This window comes from Ptychodera flava, chromosome 22 (assembly GCF_041260155.1).
Source record: "Ptychodera flava strain L36383 chromosome 22, AS_Pfla_20210202, whole genome shotgun sequence".
In the NCBI taxonomy this organism is placed as follows: Eukaryota; Metazoa; Hemichordata; class Enteropneusta; family Ptychoderidae; genus Ptychodera; species Ptychodera flava.
In genome coordinates, this window is record NC_091949.1 from 8,784,330 (window position 1) to 8,802,349 (window position 18,020).

Genomic DNA, 18,020 nt, shown 5'->3' on the forward strand with positions numbered 1-18,020 from the left:
TTGTCTGCCAAAAAGTGTGTAAATTCTGAAAAACATACCGCATGCATGTCATGCAAACCCCAAAAATAAATTATTTATCAAACTTTGAAACGAAAGAAAAAATTGCATGGCTGCCTCCTGACTACCACTCCCTCAAAGTAATGGTTCATCCCTAAGGTTTTCCTACATACTTTCACACATACACTGTAGAGGGCCTGGCCATTCAGTGTCATTCTTAAATTGAAGGCAAGTCATTGATGACGTGACAAATATATACATCCACAGATATCATGTAGACACATTGACGGATACGTCACAGGGCAACACAGACCAACACATACAGACATACAGGTTTACAAACACTAAGGCAAATTTTATCTTTCAACATTTCTTTAATCGCCAAAGTTAACCTATCACAATGTTAAATACAATAAATATACCTATGACAAGAATATAAAAAATAAAGCTCTATGAGAAAATTTTTATCAATGAGAGCATAAGCTTACAAAGTTTGTACACGGTCTCTCCTTTAGCGGAGGGACCGTGGTCTGTAGCATCAAAAGTACTGAACAAAACAAGTGCATAGAATATTAAGAGTAACAGCATGAACACTTGAAAAGACGTGTCTCTCAAAATCTAAAGCAATATTCACTGTTATCAACCTTAACATAGCATTGTGAACACTTTTAGAATTTCACTCATAGAACTGTAATATCCGAGTTGATGAACTGGGAAGGTCAAAGGTCACTTGACCTTACTGACATAGCCGACCTCGAAGTGACCAAATGTGACTGCTTTTGTTTTAAGGTACCACAAAATGTCTGAACAACTTTTTTATATCCGTAGTACTGTGTCAACATGTAATAGTGGTCGAGTGGTTACATGATGGGCATGTGTTTTGAAACATTTTATTGCGTAAATATCTAAAATCTCCTTTGTCAAGTTTGACAGTGAGAAATATTTGAATGAAATGAGTATATATGGATTAAATGCATAACTTAAAGTACATATATTTTGTAACATGGAGCTGAATACGGACAGAAAGAATGACAAAAACTTAAAATACAAGATGTAAATGAATACACATTAAAATAAGATGGGCTGTCCAACTGTCCACATTTTGCGGCTTTACAAAGTATTTGTTCAAACACTGGTCAATAGATTTAACAATGCTAAAAACTACTTGTAAATGATAAAAAAATGTCTTCCAATAAATTTGGCACAATATGTTATATGAGATATCAAACAAACAACACAAAATGTCTACAGGTAAATCTAAAGCTTAATATAAATAGAAAATTAACATTTGTTGACTTTAAGCCAGCAGCTGCTTTTAAAAGATAACAGAAAATTAATTTGCAAAGCAAAGATTGTTAATTTAGAGTTATGAATTACTGCTAGAGATGCAAATATAGAGATGAAATTATCAATTACAAGCGAAAGCCATTTCTAAGGTAACTGTGTGTCAGAAGCCATTCATTGGAAGAAGTGTTGAAATTAGTGGGAGGCATTTTGTCCTTAAAACAGCTTCGTAAGAATTGAAAAACTGCAACAGATATTTAAAAAAATCTGTGAAATTTGGTATGAAAACAATTTGTTTTTATCTAACATCTCAAAATTCTAAAAGACCACTGAAGTTGGCACATAATCACATATTCCAAAGACTATTTTGTCTTTGCTCAAGCATTTGTAAAATGTTACTGTACTGAACTGTTCATATGCATGGGACAATCCATTTTACAGCTTGTTAATTAAGTTTCTGTGCGAAGTAACATAAAGAAAAGAGCTTTTCATTGATGGAAAATGTGATCCAAACACTAATATGAGACTGATGGATTATAATGTACAAGGAGGTTATAACATTCTAACATTTTAATAGAATGAAATCATGTCTGTCTTTTCTAGTTTGAAACTTTCTCTGTAATGAGTTTAATGTGCATAATTGTTGGATTATTTCGATACCTGAACAACATGATTGGTTTATTAACTGGCTCTTCCAGGAAATGTCACTTCACCCTCCTACAATCAAAACATGCTGACAGGCAATGCAAGTAACTGCTAGCTTTGTGATGCATCATACTATGATTCCACCTCCTCCTAGGGGTACTTTTATGTGTCATTTATCTTAACAGACACCCTAGGTCAGCTGGTAAGTACATACACCAAAAGGAAAACTCATTTTATGATTCTGCAGGGGTGCTAACTGTGATAAGTGTAAACTCTTGGAAAATACCTGGTGTAATTACTCCCCTATATTCTCCTGAAATTGGTAGGAAAAAGTTGATCTTGGTGGAGACAACTTAGGGACTGTTCAGGGTGAAGTAGGGTATAATGTGTGGTATTAATGGCAGAATTGAGTAAAAAGAATAATTTATTTTCAAGGAGTCTAATTACATAAAAGACATTTACACTGAGAAAGTCCACTGATCCTAATGTAAGCTGGCAAGCTTACTGTCTACTATGATAAAGGTTCAATCAAGCATATATTTTACTTAAAAAGCCTTTCAAAACTACACATGATTTTGGACTGTCCAATGATTAACAAAACAAAGTATAATTCTTAAAGACTTTTTAAAAATGGACAGCTGTTTTGGTTTCAGTGAAAGTGTCTTACACATCTGTACCATTATGTTGCATGCATGAAGAAAAGTGTATCCAGAGGGCAGTAGAGCAGTAATTGTCAAACACCACTTACTGAGGAAAGTTTATTTCAGGATTGTGGAACGGTTAAAGAGGGATTTAGGGTTAGGGTCACGGCTACATGGTTTTCCTGAAAGGAGCATCTACAATGAATGTAGACTGCACCTCGGGGAAAGATATTTTGACTATCTAACTATTACAATAAATACTTTTATTTTGGTCTTCTATTACAATACTTTTTTTGGAGATCATTTTGAAGGTCATGGAGCGAATACAGTTTTCCTTTTTTTTCAGTTTCGAGGCTCCAACTACGTTGATGACATTCAGCAACTACATTATATGAAGTCAACTCTTCTTCATGCACACCAATCATATTAAAATGACAATGTCTTGTTGTAAAGTGTTTTCAACAAATTATTTTGACACCAACAGTCTATATTATACGTGTACATTTATTTGCCCAGAACTCACAAACTCAATGAAAAATAAAGATGTTTGCGGAGAGGTTTGTATTTGCTGAATTTCAAGTCCAGAAGATCAAACATTTGTCAGTGGCTCTTTTGTAATTTGAGCTAGGGAGTACAGACATTTTCTGATCACAGCAAGCATAATGTATATGGCACAGAGCGTGGCAAATGCCTTGCTTCTTATGGACTCCCTAGAAAAGTATCAATTAGTATGACAACACACACAAAGAGAGTGTCTACTCAAGAGAGTTTTGAGAAGTTGAATTCTGAGGGTCACGCCTTAAAACACTCCTTTTTTGCCACAATATAGCAATACCTACCCATAATTTTGGGATCACACATGGATGTTGGCATCAAAGATATATACAGAATGCTTCAGAAGACAAAGCAACTTTAACACCTGGGCTACAGCAAGGCCTATATATGCTAATGTACGGTATTTCTGTATCGTGTAGTGTTGTGTAGTGTAGTGTAGTAGTGCAGTGTAGTGTAGCTTTATCAAAGTGCACGTCAAGCGAAATTAATACACCATTGATTCATAAGAAAGCTCTCTCAGACGTGAGGAAATTTCACATGTACCGATATGAAGATTATGAATTGTATACTGTTCGGTAGAAAAAATACTGTCGTGTTTGCAGACCGGTATTTACAGACGACCAAGAAGGCCAGGCCATCTTGAGTTTACCACTAGGTGTCTACAACAGTTGGTGTTGGCTCTCCAAGTTCCTGCAAAAACACATCATTTGGAGTCTGTAAGTTTTTTGACACTTTAGACTCTGGGGCCAGGTAGCTCTGCTCAATAAATGGCAACAGTGGTGAGCAGACAAAGGGTGGTGACAATTGTACAACCCTTTTCATCCATATAGATAGAAAGCACTGATGAGAATAGCGATGAAACCGATGTTGATAAACATGAAAGTCTACATGAGGTTACATTGATCCATGGGTCTCATGAAAGAACAATGTACAAAGTAACCAACCATATAAAATATTATACATTGTATTGACAGAGAGAGTAATCTTTTATGAAACTTTTGGATAACTCAAAGTGCAACCACACACAGACTTTTCAGGGTTAAAAAAAAACAACGAAGACCAATGTTTTTACATCAGTACCATAGCTAACATTATTTAGATAAAAAGGGTTGTGTGAGTGTGAATGGTGAAAATGGTATGTTTGGAACATTTTTTCATATGAAGATTAATTACAGAACTTGAACAAAAGCAAGTGAGACTTGAATCAAAGTTATATTAACATAATGCAGCATTTGTTATACTATATTTCATCTAAAAATACCTTACATTTCTGCCACCTTGAAGAAAACTTGTCTATTGCACAGTCTGTTAAGAAATACTGCAAAATTCAATTTTATTTACATTTATTAAGTGTAGAGTTTTACATCTTACAATGCTATACAATAGAGGAAAAAGTGATATACAGTATTATGCAGTTGTCAATACATGGCTGTATCATAAGTTTTTTCAGAAACTGTCTTACTGCAAATGCCGTTTGGCAAAGATAGCTATATGTCATTGGCAAGTTCAGAGGCACTTCGGCTATTAATGTAGCCATCATGGGAATGGTTGGTTTACAGATGCTTTTGTAGCCATGGTAACCACACACATGATTGAAAGTCTTTAACACTCTTGAGCGCAAATCACACCATTTACTTATTAATTGATTAATTAAGGCGATGCGCACCTCAAAACAGAAAGTTTGAAGCTTTCGTTGAAATGTCAAATTTAAATCAAAATTGAATGTTCAATCAGCTGCATGTCATGTCCTCAAAACCATTTTATGAAAATGTTGAAATATTCTTGCAAAATAATAGATTTATTTCATAAATAAATGTATTTACAATGTCTAGCGTTCAGAGAACAAGCACATTGGAAAAAGTTGACAATTTTTAAATTTTGCATCAGGAGAAAATTGGTATATGTGAAAAAGATGTATGTCTTACTTTACAGTAACTTTGTAGTTTTGTCACTTCTGTGTCATTGCTTAATTTCAATGTCTCGCTCGGAATGTAATTTGTATTGTCTGTATCTCTTTGATGAGATTTTGACTTCAAAAAGGGCAAAAATTATCAGCAATTTTCATTGCAACACTTGCACCATGGAAATATCCATGATCAATTTGCACCAGATGCAGCAAAACTGGTGTTAGTCAGATATTGTACTTTCTCTTTGCTTTGCTTTAATTACTTTACCAGCTGCTAAATTGGTTATTAAATGATTTCATCAATTATAAATAAATTTAACTTATCCTTATTGCAGTGGGATATATGTATAAAGTCAATATTTTTACAGTATATAAAGTGTAACACTACATAGAAAAATTAAAACACTTTGCAACAAAATAACACAAAAGCACTGATCAGAACAGCAAGTTAAGTTGGTTTATACTTTTTTAGATACAGTGTTTCAAAAAAGTCTGCATGTGGTTACATTTTGAGTGATCTTAGGACTTAGTACACAATTTGTTACACTGTATGTATTGCCATGGTGATCATCTAAATGTAACCAATCTCTTGACTTAAATAGCATATGATATGTTACACTGTATCCATATTGCCACAGTGATCATCTAAAGTGTAACCAATCTCAGGACTTAGTATATGATATGGTACACTGATCAGTGCTTTTGTGCTGTTTGGCTGAAATTGGTTGTACAGTTGCATGTCATGTGCTATTGACAAAATAAGTTAATTTAATAAATCTTGATGGAGAAAGCAACAGATAGAATGACACTGCAGATATGTTTTTTGGTGAAAGAAGAATATAGAAGACATGATAGATGATCAAATATGTTCATAGTTGTAGGCAAAGAATTACATTATTTGTTAAGGATACTTAACGAAGAACTTTGATTGGTACACATCTGGGGAAAATGGGACAGCAAGATGGCAGCGAAGATTGAAAGATGATACAATGTTCAGGATAGATCATCCATGTCAAACGTTTGAGTGACATTTTGTCAAATTGATAAATGTACAACTGTAATGATATGCAAGAAGTGACTAAATTTGATACTTTGTATCTGTATATTGGTCAACATAATATTACACTTCCCTTTGGCCAAAATTTTTAATTTTTTTAACTTATCCTTTTGTCAGTAATAATAGACTTTTTCTCCATTTGCAATAATAACTTCGTCTGATGGTATAAGTCGGGGGTTTCTAATCCACGTGTTTTCAGGACTAGAGCATGCAGCTGAGTCAAAAGAGTATACATTATCAGACGGGAACTCTGACGCCAGGTCAAACTCTGGCGTGAAGTCTTCTTGATAGGCGTAATTATAGCTGTATTTATGGTGCCCAGGTAGAGGAAAAGGTGTGTCAGAGTACTCCATCATGTTAAATTCACTAACTTGGCGTTTTCCTTGGAAGATGGAGAGTCGCCTCGAGAGAATGAAAGATTCCGTCACGGGCGTCTCTTGCTGCACTCGCTTCATTGACGACCTTTTGGCACATCTGTGAAAAATTGACACATTTGATCAGAGTTCAGCAGTCAAGTTTGAAACATTCTACATAAAATAATTGAAATCTGTAGCTGAAACATCAATGATGACACCATTTAAACAGATTTTAACTATTTTAAAGTTGTCTCTTCCCCACAAGGTCGCATTGAAAACTTTTTTGAAAATGCCATTTCTACTATAATTCTCATGTTCGTAAAATTTTGCATATAGTCAATTTCAAGAAATTACATCCAAGGCTGAACAAACTCTTATTTTAAATACTTAATTAGGATAAGATTAAATGATAGGCGTTTGCAAATAAATACACTATCCACACTATAAATACTGATTTGGAATGTTTCATTACTGAGCACAGTGATGCTTGCATTTTCCTGAATATTTTAAACGAAAAACCTAAAGTACACCCTATTCATTATGTATGAGAATTTATGCTCAGTCTTGTTTCGACTTTGACCTTTTTGGTTTTCATCCTCTGAAACACCATACAACAGAAGTTTTTTGACTTACTTTCTGAATACTACTACAATGAGCAAAATGACAAGAACACTGCCTCCAGCTCCAACAACAATACCAGCAATTAAACCAGGTTCTTCAGCGTCTGAAACCACAAGGCAAAATAAAAAACTTAACTTAAAATAAACGTAAAAACTTTCAGACAGTTGAGAAGACATATTTACATGAATAGGTGGTGCACCTAAAGACTGCTGGGCTGAACCACGGCGATTGGGTTTTCTTAGGGGCTCCCAAAGTAACATGAACCAAGTGTACCCCTTAGGATTACATGGTTTTGTAACATTGGTTAGTGCGGGCCTAGTGTTCCTCAGTCTTGCCGTGCAGTCTCCATATACATGATCATATTGCTGCCTCTGATATCTGCTTGAAGGACATGTTAGACTTTATTTAAGGTAGAACGCACCTCGGGGACAGAAATTCGGGCCTTTAAATTTTATCAATTCTCTACTGGCCTACCACTTGTGGAGACTCATTTTGAAGCTCTTGGCGAAAGAAAAGTTTTCACCGTCTTAGTTTTTCAAAAATTGAAAATTTTATTTTTCCCCATAGAGTTAACACAGGGATGGCGGCCATCTTGAATTTCGAATTTCGAGAAATCGCGAGTAATTCGCCTCTCTAGTACCAAAGTTTGCACGGTGACCCCTGATTTTTATTCTTGCTTTGGTAAGAGAATGGTCGAAAGTTTCATCAAGGAAAGTTTGAGCAAAAGTTTAAGTCTTTTACTTTCGAGGTGCATATTACCTTAACTCTCAATAACGTTTTGATTTTTTGCTTTGCAAACCTAGCATCAAATTTGGTTAAATGCCATTATCTTCTATGGCAGAGTTTCATTTCTTGGAATTGGATATGAATGAATCATAATGGTCATCATTCATTGGAGGAAATATTTCACTTACTATTTGTTATAGCATGTCTCTCACACTGATCTCCAAATGTGTCAGCTTTACAGTCACACTGAGGAGCTCCAGATTCTCCTGTACTGCATTCACCATCATTAAAACAGAAATCTTCGCATGGATCTGTGATGAAAATTAAAAAAGGTTGTAAAACTGATGAATATTTTATGCGCAACTCATGTTGCGCACTTACAAAAATGTTCTGATTGGTTGAACTGGGTGGTACAAATAATTTGATTGGCTGAGTCTAATGGTGAATAGATATATACTCAAAGCTGATTGGTCAGATCTTTGTGATATGTGCATATAAAATCAGATTTATACATGTGACAAGGCATTTGTTTCTGTTTGGCAACATTTGTTGTCATCTAAGATGCAAAGGAAAAGGATTGACACACCTTCTTTACAATCTGTTTCTGAAACGGATCCTTGTCTACTGGTAGTTGTTCTGTAAGGACACTGTCTACACCCGCTCTCTCCTTCAATGCCGTAAGTACCTCTTGGGCACAACTCACAAAGCCCGCTAAGACCAAGATACTTGCCCGCCTCCAGGCATACCTCTGTTGATCAAAAACATGGGAGTTGCCAGGTCAAAGGTTAGAAAAGATCAGATAAAAGTAATAAGTGTCTTGAAACAGAAAGTTTTTTAACTTTTGCTCAAACTTTCTTCAAGGAAACTTTACGTTGTCTTTCTTCCACAATCAAGAATAAAAATCAGCGGTTACTGTGTAAAGTTTGGGATTTGAGAAACAGTTATATAATATTGAATTCAAACTGGCAGCTATATCCAGTATTAACTCTGTATGAAAAAATTTAATTTTCGATTTTCACAAAAACCAAAAGTTGAAAATTTCAATTCATTTACAAGTTTTAAAATGACTGCACACAAGTAAAGCTGCACGCAAACTTTTCAAATGAATAGTACGCTGCATACAAGAGTATCTAAAATATGATGTTATTGACTACACAAAGGCAGACAAGCCTTTATTGTGAGAACATTTCTCTTTTTATGGTGGCTTTAAAAACCTTTCGCACATTGAAAGCTACTGGGAGTGGTCCAAACTTGTTGACAAGGTGTCCAAATGTCAAAGGAAATGTTGACTCTGTAAAACAGTGAATTTGGTGAGACTGTCCTGAATCTTTTACATATGCATTCATATAATAGAGGGACATTTTGACGTCACTTTCAGTGAATGTGACCTTCGACATCACAGCAGGACCTCTGATTTGCTGGTTGCTGTGGCCATAGCAACAAACTGATCTCTGTTGCACAAGAAAATTTTGTGATTGACTTTTTAAAAGAGAATTTCTGAAGGAAACTCATATGAATGACTTTCCAATGCATTTGGATTACAGAAAGCAAACTTTTAAAGCCATGAATTTCCATGAGTGAGACAATGTGAATGCTGTCAAACTCTAAATAACCTGATGTCAGAACTATCAATGGAATATTCTGCCTTGATCGTGGATTTATCATCTTCCTTTGAAAGTACATTTTCAACAACATCAATAAAACGTGCAAACTACATTTTAATATCTGGCTGTAATTAAAACCTCTACGACAATTTTAATATCTGAGTAAAAGCAGCCCTAAGGATATGTTTTTTTTTCACTAAAATGTTTGAATATCTTAACTGAAATTAAGGCATAATTTCAGATCATTTTCAACTGTTTTAAAATCAAACTTTTTAATTATTTATTTTCCAGTATGTAACAAAACACAACATGACAATTTGACCACTGAAAAGTTAAAAATTGTTCACATTCTAATGTCAGCCTTGTGAAACTATACTTTCATCACATAAAAACATGATGGATTGACATTCAGAAAGAGCTAGTCAATAAATTTAATCTTAAAAGTACAAAACATGTCAAAAATCTATTAGCCTGATACATTCTCTTCTTCTCGAAATGTGTTTCATTAATCTACTGAATTACATAGCAATGAGGAAAGCGCAAGTCACAAGTGGGTTGGACTGACCCGGGTGCGGTCATGCCTTGTATTTGGGTCGTTCACTTGAATAGGGTGGTTGCCATGGGAGACAACGCACTGCGGTATACGAACGCAGTACAAGACTGCTGTTCATCAAAACAAAAAGGTAGCAATGTGATTGTCACATGAAGCATTGATGTGGCGTCTTACAGACATCTTCGGTGAAAATTGAAGTATTGTACCATGTTTTGTGGCATGCAATCATAGACCTGAATTTTGTTCAGCCAAAGTAACAAATATATCTGCCTAGTTTTGCCTTCTACTTGACTTACTTGTACAAAGTTTCCATGTAATTATATTGTTGGTCTTTTTACTTGCCTGTCTCATTGTCAACCCATTCTGAAAATTGTTAAAAAGAAAGATGTACAAGATTGCTAGACAGATGGAGACTTGTAAACTGACACACTTACAGTATCAGCTAACAGAATTAAACAGAGACCAAGAGAAACAGAGACATACTGAGACAAACATAGAGACAGAAACAGTGACAAATAGACTGATACAAGTGGATGGATAATGGATGACAGATGAGGAGGTGAAGACCAATACTGGAAGCAGGTCTAAGATGCTGATATAGAGAGTAACTGATTGAGAAATATCTTAGAAAAATAGACCGTCTATACTGTACAGTCTTTGAATCATCTTCTAAGTTGCTGACAGTACATACATGTACAGTGATGGCTGACAGTGTGGCTCCACGCAGTCTCTCATTAGAGCAAAACCACTGCGCCTCAAAAGTAAATATTTTTGTCTCCAAAACAGCTGGTCATCAAAAGAGCTTTTGCATGCCAGTAAACAGCAATTGCATGGAGTGGATAGGGTAGTGATGACCCCTAAGTGTTAAGTAAATCACTTGAAATGAGGACCCAGACAATGTTTACTTGGCATAACGAATCTGCTCAAATGGAAAATTTTAGAGTCTGCAAGATTAGCAAGCGCAGCGAAAGCATGGAATCTGTACTTGCTAATGTTTCTCCTACATTTCATATAGTTTTCTTCCATAGAAGTCATGACCTTGTCTCTGATATAGGGCAAGGTCTTGGCCATTACTGAGAGAGGGCTTTGACCAGTACATGTATTCATGTCATGAATTTCAATGCGATAATTGACTTATAAAAAGATGTAACTGGGCCGTTCATTGTAAACTCATTGTTTGTGGTTGAATGTAGGTTGGTTATGGCTCTATCTACCATAGTGGCCACTTTCAGTAATTCAATCGTATACTGACAATGAGAAATATAGCTATGCGATGCATGTATCTGTAACGCTGCACAAAATCTCTATCTGTTGATGGTTTCCAGAATGGTCTAAATTATAGTTCAGTGTTTAATGATCTCTTATATCCAATGTAATGGGCCTTCTGAGAGTGGTCAGTTTCTGTTAGACATTATTTGGTCTATGGGTGTGTCGGCAACACAGACAATGCCACTTTTGTGCTGTACTCTGCAAAGGGTTCTTCAAAGACCCTGTCAGTGCAATAGACATGGCTGGTACTTCTGTGCGATTGTCTTTTTGTATTTTATTGACCAGTGTAAACCTGATCAGTCAGAAAGCTGAGACTCTTTCAGTCAGGGTGGACAATGTCAATAGTTTGATGTCAGCATAGAGAGTGCGTAACTAACATATAGAATAGAGGCCATTGATTGGTCAAAGTCTAAACCTACAGGGTGATTGATTGGTCCAAACTTAAAACCTATATGTCAAGGCAATTGATTGGTCAAAATCTGCAAGCAAAGACAGGCTGCTGATCATGTCATACTTTTTTTTAAAATTTACTTCATCATTCAACAGATGAGAAGCCTATTTACTGGATTTGGTATCTAAAACCGACTACCACCATTTAGCAATAGGAGTACCGGTAAATTGCCTTGCTCAAGGGTATGACACCATGTCCTAGAGTCTGGAACTCATATACCTTTGACAGTGAGTCCACTGCTACGGTATACCAGGGTCTTAAACTCACCATCATTTGATTGTGCATCTGATATCCTAACCATTGGACCTATGATGCATCCTAATGATGCTCAACCTCGTGAGTTTCGAGGAAGTGTTTTCAGTCAAATAAATTGAGCAAAGTTCTAATTACTAGACAAAACCTGAACTTTTCTTTTCATAAATCTTTTGATGCTCTCTTTTTTGAAGCTTTAAAATATACAAAGTTAAATGAAAAAGAATGCCTACATACATCAATAATACAATCATTCTGACCTAACAATTGTACCTTTACAGCTAGCCACATGTACATAAACACTACACTTACCAGCCATATCTCCCTGGCATAATAATCCACATACCCGGTATACATCAAAAGCACTTCATGTATTTTAAAGTTATATCAACATACATCTGAAAGTCAGCTTACACAGCAATCTCCGAATTTTCAGCACATACCTACATTCCTACTTATCTTCACATATACCTTATTTTTGAAAGTTGCGATGTCAGATAGTATAATTTATTTTAATTTCACCCTACCTTTACAATCACTTAGAGAAACAGCACCAACAGACTCTGTTGATTTGCCATTAGGACAGGCCTTGCAATTGAATTTTCCTTCCTGATCTTGATACATACCGACTGGGCAGGAGGTACACACATTGTTGACGTTGTATTGACCAGCTGCACACATTTCTGCAAAAAAGGTAGTATACACATTTAGCTATACAGGCTATGATACCAACCTGAATAATGTTGTTAAAATTTTTCTGGTAGATTACCAATTACCACTTACAGGCAGCTATGGCAGTAAAGAGTTTCATGAAGACAGGGACGTTACTAAGTTAAAAAGTGGACAGCAATTTCAAATGTCTGCAGTTAAATTGACAAGGGAGAGAACTGCTAGGATCAAGGATGGGAAAAAACATTCTTTCTTGAGAAAAGTGGCTGATATGGAAGGGAAGGGTGGCCAGCTATTTTTGTTGCCTAATGGCTCTTATCTAAAACCTGCACAAAATGTTTTCTTTTTTTGCATTGATGAGTCTGAGACAAGTTTTGACGGGAACAATAACTAAGATTACAGAAAAAAAGTCTGTTCTTTTAGTGTCCAACTAAATGTAAACACACTATTGTGAAACCATAAAAAATCCAATTTGTGATAAAAGTTTGTCTTGTGAAACAGACTAACAGCTTTAATCACGATCTGTAAAACATCAAAAACAAAGCTGAGTGCACCATAAAGATATAGACAAACATTTAATCACTGTTTTAGAATCAGAAGAGAAAACTGTTGGATTGACTTTCCTTTTTATTGATAAAATACAGCAATACTACTTTGCTACAATGCTACTTTGCACAAGCACATTCCTTTACATTAATATGTTGTAGAATAGTTCTGACAATTTCGGACAATGGTAACAGTTTGAGAATTTTTTATATCTTTCTGTAAACTTTCATTTTAAAGCATCAACTGTGAGGTATTATGACTGAAACAATTGGATTCACAGTAACTATTAGGAAAAATGTTATTTCAGAATAACTTAACAAGGTATGCAATAAAGTTGTAATTAAGAGGGTCTGACCTCTGATATCCAGTTAAAGTGGTTTCTCCGGCAAACAAAAATAGCGAACACAGCAATCGGGAAAACAAAGCGAATTCTACATTTCATCTCAAGAGGGCGCTTGACATACTAGTAGTTACACTTACCAAGGCACTTTGTGTTTGAAATTACTCCTTTACCCTGTGTTGTCGTACCATCAGGGCATGACAGACACTCAGTTTGTCCCTTCTTGTCTTGGTATTGTCCAATTGGACATTTCTGACAGGTGTCACTCTGTGTGTCATGATATTCTCCAGGAGGACAGTATACTGAAATGCAAAAATGAGTAATATACAACACAAAAATGAAATTTCAGAGGAAATCCGGTTTTTTTTGGCAATTTTTTATGCCACGTGCATGAAACACCTAAAAATGGACAAAGACCTCAAATAATATTGCTCACTTTTGAAATGAATAGTTTTTATGTGTAGTCTTGTTGTACCATCACACTGACTGTTTACTGATTGACACAGAATTGCATGTGAGTTAAAGTATGATTGTTTGTCTGACACATCACACATGAAAGAATTTATTCGCAGACAAAACACTGCCTTTCAAAATTTCAAATGATGCTTGTCATGATAACTTGAATGTTATCACAAACAAAATATTAAATCAAAATATTATGAACTGGATTAAATGTTTCTAAATATTTTTACTCAGTACAGATTTCAAATATGACTTTTATTTAAAAAAAACCATGTACATATATCTTCTGTGAGGTTGACAGTGAAAACAAAACTTTACCACCCAACAAAATCTTGCATAATCTCCATTATCCCCTGCTTGTAGCAGGGGACAAACATTTGTAGCATGTGGATTAGCATAGAATGGTTCTTACCACACAAGTCATTGTACTTGACCATTCCTGGAGAACACTGGACGATGACCCTGTATTGGAAGCTGCCATAATCAGCCTGACCTTCAGCGGTGTCAAGGTCACCGCTGTACACCGCTTCATCTAAGATCTCACCGACGTCTTGGTCGTTCACCTGCTCTGACCTGCAAGAGAGCATTTGAAATTATGGGCGTGAGGTTGAATGAAATCATGAGGATATAAAAATACTGTGGTATAGTAGGTATGATGGTGCATGGACATATTGAAAGATGTGAGGAATGTCATTCTTCTTGCCCAGTAAGGTCCCTAGGCTCATGAAAGTGGCAAGGGGGATATGGTTATTTTTTGCCATATTCAGCTTGCTGCGTCTCAAAAATAATCACAAGCAGACATACTAGCTGAGCCATTCAGCTCTGTGCAAACACCTTTGAAAAATTACTGCTAATGGGTGCCTGTACGGGCAGTAATACCTTGTAAATGGTATGTGTGATTAGCAAGTGGGGGCGTTGAAGTGAACATTTATATGAGGATGGGTTGGGCAGTTTCGGGCAGCCATGGAAAGGTGGGTTGATGGAGAGGTTAGATACCGGTAGTGTACTTGTTGTGATACATGGGTTTATACAGCCAGTTGGGGATGTTCAGTAATAGTGTATGGGTTGATTTGGAACTGATGGATTTACAGATGAGTTACTTTGTGGATAGATGATATTGTAGCTTGTTGGGAATGTTCAGTAATGGACAGATGGGTTCATTGAGGACTGATTGAGTAATGGATGGGTTACTTGGTATGTTGATGGGTTAATACACATGTACACATGTAGATTGGCTGGGTTACTTGGCAACTGTCAGAGAATTATGAATGACCTTGAAGGTGGACGGGTTAATATTTGGCTGGTTGGTGATGGATGGCGGTTCATTGATTCATTAATGGAGGGATTACTTGGTTGATAGAAAATATGTAGCTGTATATATGGTTTGCATTGTTCAACAATGGATGGATAGATGGATCAACAGGAAACACTGGGCATCTGAACTACAGGAATGTTTTGTGGAATGGCGTGTTTATAAATCACAGAGTGTAACTATGAGTGAACTTCATGTTCATTAATCAGAAATCAGTTTATGATATCAAGCTAATAAACACAGTGTGTTATGATAGATATGTTTGCAGAGATCAAGGTACTGCATTATGGAAGAAGAGAAGATGAAATGTTTGTAATGAGATAGAAGTTGAGATTATGACCATGGAAAGATAAGTTAGTGGTAAAACACAGAACGTAAGAGCACTGAATATAACATTACAAACATTGTAATTAATTTATTGACTATAGCATCTCAGCATCTTACTCTGCGTTAAAAGTGAAATCAATGGTTGCCACATCACTTCGTTTCCGCCTTCTACCAGTGGAACCACAGGTGACCTGGATGTTGGTGAAGTCACAGACAATGGCACCGCACACTTCAAAGTTGAGGGCGCCATTCAGATTATTAATCTTCTCCTTGAAAGCATCCACCAGTTCTTGGTTGGGGCCATCCGAGGAACATGCGGCCACTGTGTAGCTGATGGTGCCAGTGACAGAAACACCAGGAGTTTCAGCGTCTGTATTGAGATAGATTATGCAGTATGTATTTGAGAATGAAACAAAGCATTGCTCCCTGGCCAGGACTGAATTACTAAGTGTTTCTTCAAAACAAATATTTTGAATTATTGAATGATAATAACTGCAAACCTATACATACATGTACTAAACAAACACATTCTGTCACACGAATCTTGTTAAATGCCTGTTTTCTGTCTTTAACATTTTCAATATTAGCAAATTCATACCAACTCCTGGTATTTACAATGTAAAATGATTGCCGATATTTAAAACGTACATTATATTCAGGTCTATGATGTTCATCAAATGGTGAAATATCAAATCAAATAGAAGTTATTGGCGATAACTTTGCTGTCATTGATTGGTTTCAATGTTAACCAACTTCAATCTTGCATAAAATTGCTAGTCTCCCAGAACACTTCATAAGGATGCATAAAAAGACGTCATGACAATTAAAACGAATAAATTTCACCTTTGGCGCCATAACCCATCATGGAGGTCAAACTTCAAGTTATGAACAACACGAACATTTGAAATGTTATTGACAAATGAAGCCAGAGAGATATTGCTCAAAAGTGGTTTGTTCTAGGATACAACAGACAAATGGAAACTGACCTGCACATCCTGGGAATGAGAATATCTCATCCGGATTCCGCGGATCCCACACACCTTCTCTGCCACACACATAGAACGGTGCTGGCTGTGATGTAAAGTAATATCCCTCATTGCAGGCAATGTTACAGAATTGGCCATATTGCCAAACACCGCAGGTCTTACTGCCTTGCACTGGGGCTGCTGGATTAGAACATCCATGAGCTGTTGGGAGAGAACAAATTTTATCCGTTAACATTGATCAATCGATCCCTCCCTCCCTCCCTCCCTCCAGTAGACAACGGGAGTTCATGAAATTATTAAAATATTACACTAGTGAAGATTTTACACGCAACAGGATGACACGAGTCTTAAGTCTTGTTTTTAGCCATACAACAGAATACTGATAGGTTTCAGTTCTCCTTGATAATTGTCTGATATATTGTATCCGATGGTATTTATGGTAGCCTCGGAAAAATGATTTTGCTCTGAAAATGTATTCAATTGGAAGTATGTATTTATTTGGCAGAGTAAGAAGTGCTTGGTTCAAAATAAACACGGCTCACTCCTTTTTTCGTTACATTTCCTTTGCAGTACCGGAACAATGAATTATTGATTCCTAAATTTTAAAATATTCTATTAGTATAACTTTTCATAAATCATTTTAATCTTTTTCTTTGGAGTGATTACGATAGTGTATTCCATAGCTGTACTCCTGAAATTATCAACAGCATTGAAGTAACAGGACTTACGGAGAACATACACCACAAAATTACACTCTGCACGATTTTGGTCAGCGTCAAAGGCAATACAAGATGCTGCATAGAGTCCATAGGACAGCACAGTGCCAGATGGTACGGTACAGAAATAATCTGTGATGTTGATGTTATCTGTGAATTCAGGCTGAGTGTAGATGACTTGGACCAGACGATTATCGGGATCGATGGCTTGGACCATGTCTGGGCAGGTTCCAGGGACTAGCTTTGGTGGTTCACTATCTGTTCAAAACAAGATGAGGTCATACCTTGTCATTACTGAAATTCATTTCATTTGCTGAAATTTCATTAGACTCTCAGACTGACATTTTTTATCTGATTGAAGTTTTGTTTACCACTCACTGAAAATGATCAGCATTACAATGAAAATGACAGTACATTGTCCCATCCAGTCCACAAAAATGGTTGATGTTACCATTAACCCTTTGAGTGCTATAATTTTTTTCAACAAATTTAAATGCAACATTTTGCCAATTTTTATGAACTTTTATGAAATTCTTTTGATAATTTTGGACCAAATGAACATCGCATTTCATTGACTACAGTTTTTTATCAAAATTTTGGCAAAAACTTGAAAAAATTTCACTGGGGTATGTTTTATGAGGGTGACAAAAATTGACTTTGGCACTCAGAGGGTTAATATGACTTTTGTTTGTGAAACGCTTTTCTGCCATATTCTTCACTGTCAAATTGGTCAAACTGGGTAAAA

At 36.0% G+C, this 18,020-nt stretch overlaps 1 protein-coding gene across 1 annotated transcript in view; it reads right to left on the reverse strand.

The window, feature by feature from the left end:
* Nucleotides 1-357: 357 nt before the first annotated feature.
* LOC139122613 (uncharacterized) overlaps nt 358-18,020 on the reverse strand; it is a 66,503-nt gene continuing 48,840 nt past the window's right edge. Inside the window, exons 41-51 of the mRNA XM_070688174.1 lie at nt 17,288-17,533; nt 16,560-16,760; nt 15,691-15,943; nt 14,347-14,507; nt 13,613-13,774; nt 12,445-12,600; nt 8,375-8,536; nt 7,977-8,099; nt 7,075-7,165; nt 6,457-6,559; nt 358-3,812 (exon numbers count right to left, since the gene is read on the reverse strand). Of these exons, the coding sequence (XP_070544275.1) occupies nt 3,774-3,812; nt 6,457-6,559; nt 7,075-7,165; nt 7,977-8,099; nt 8,375-8,536; nt 12,445-12,600; nt 13,613-13,774; nt 14,347-14,507; nt 15,691-15,943; nt 16,560-16,760; nt 17,288-17,533 (1,697 nt within the window). The 3' untranslated portion in view covers nt 358-3,773. The remainder of the gene's footprint in view (nt 3,813-6,456; nt 6,560-7,074; nt 7,166-7,976; nt 8,100-8,374; nt 8,537-12,444; nt 12,601-13,612; nt 13,775-14,346; nt 14,508-15,690; nt 15,944-16,559; nt 16,761-17,287; nt 17,534-18,020) is intronic.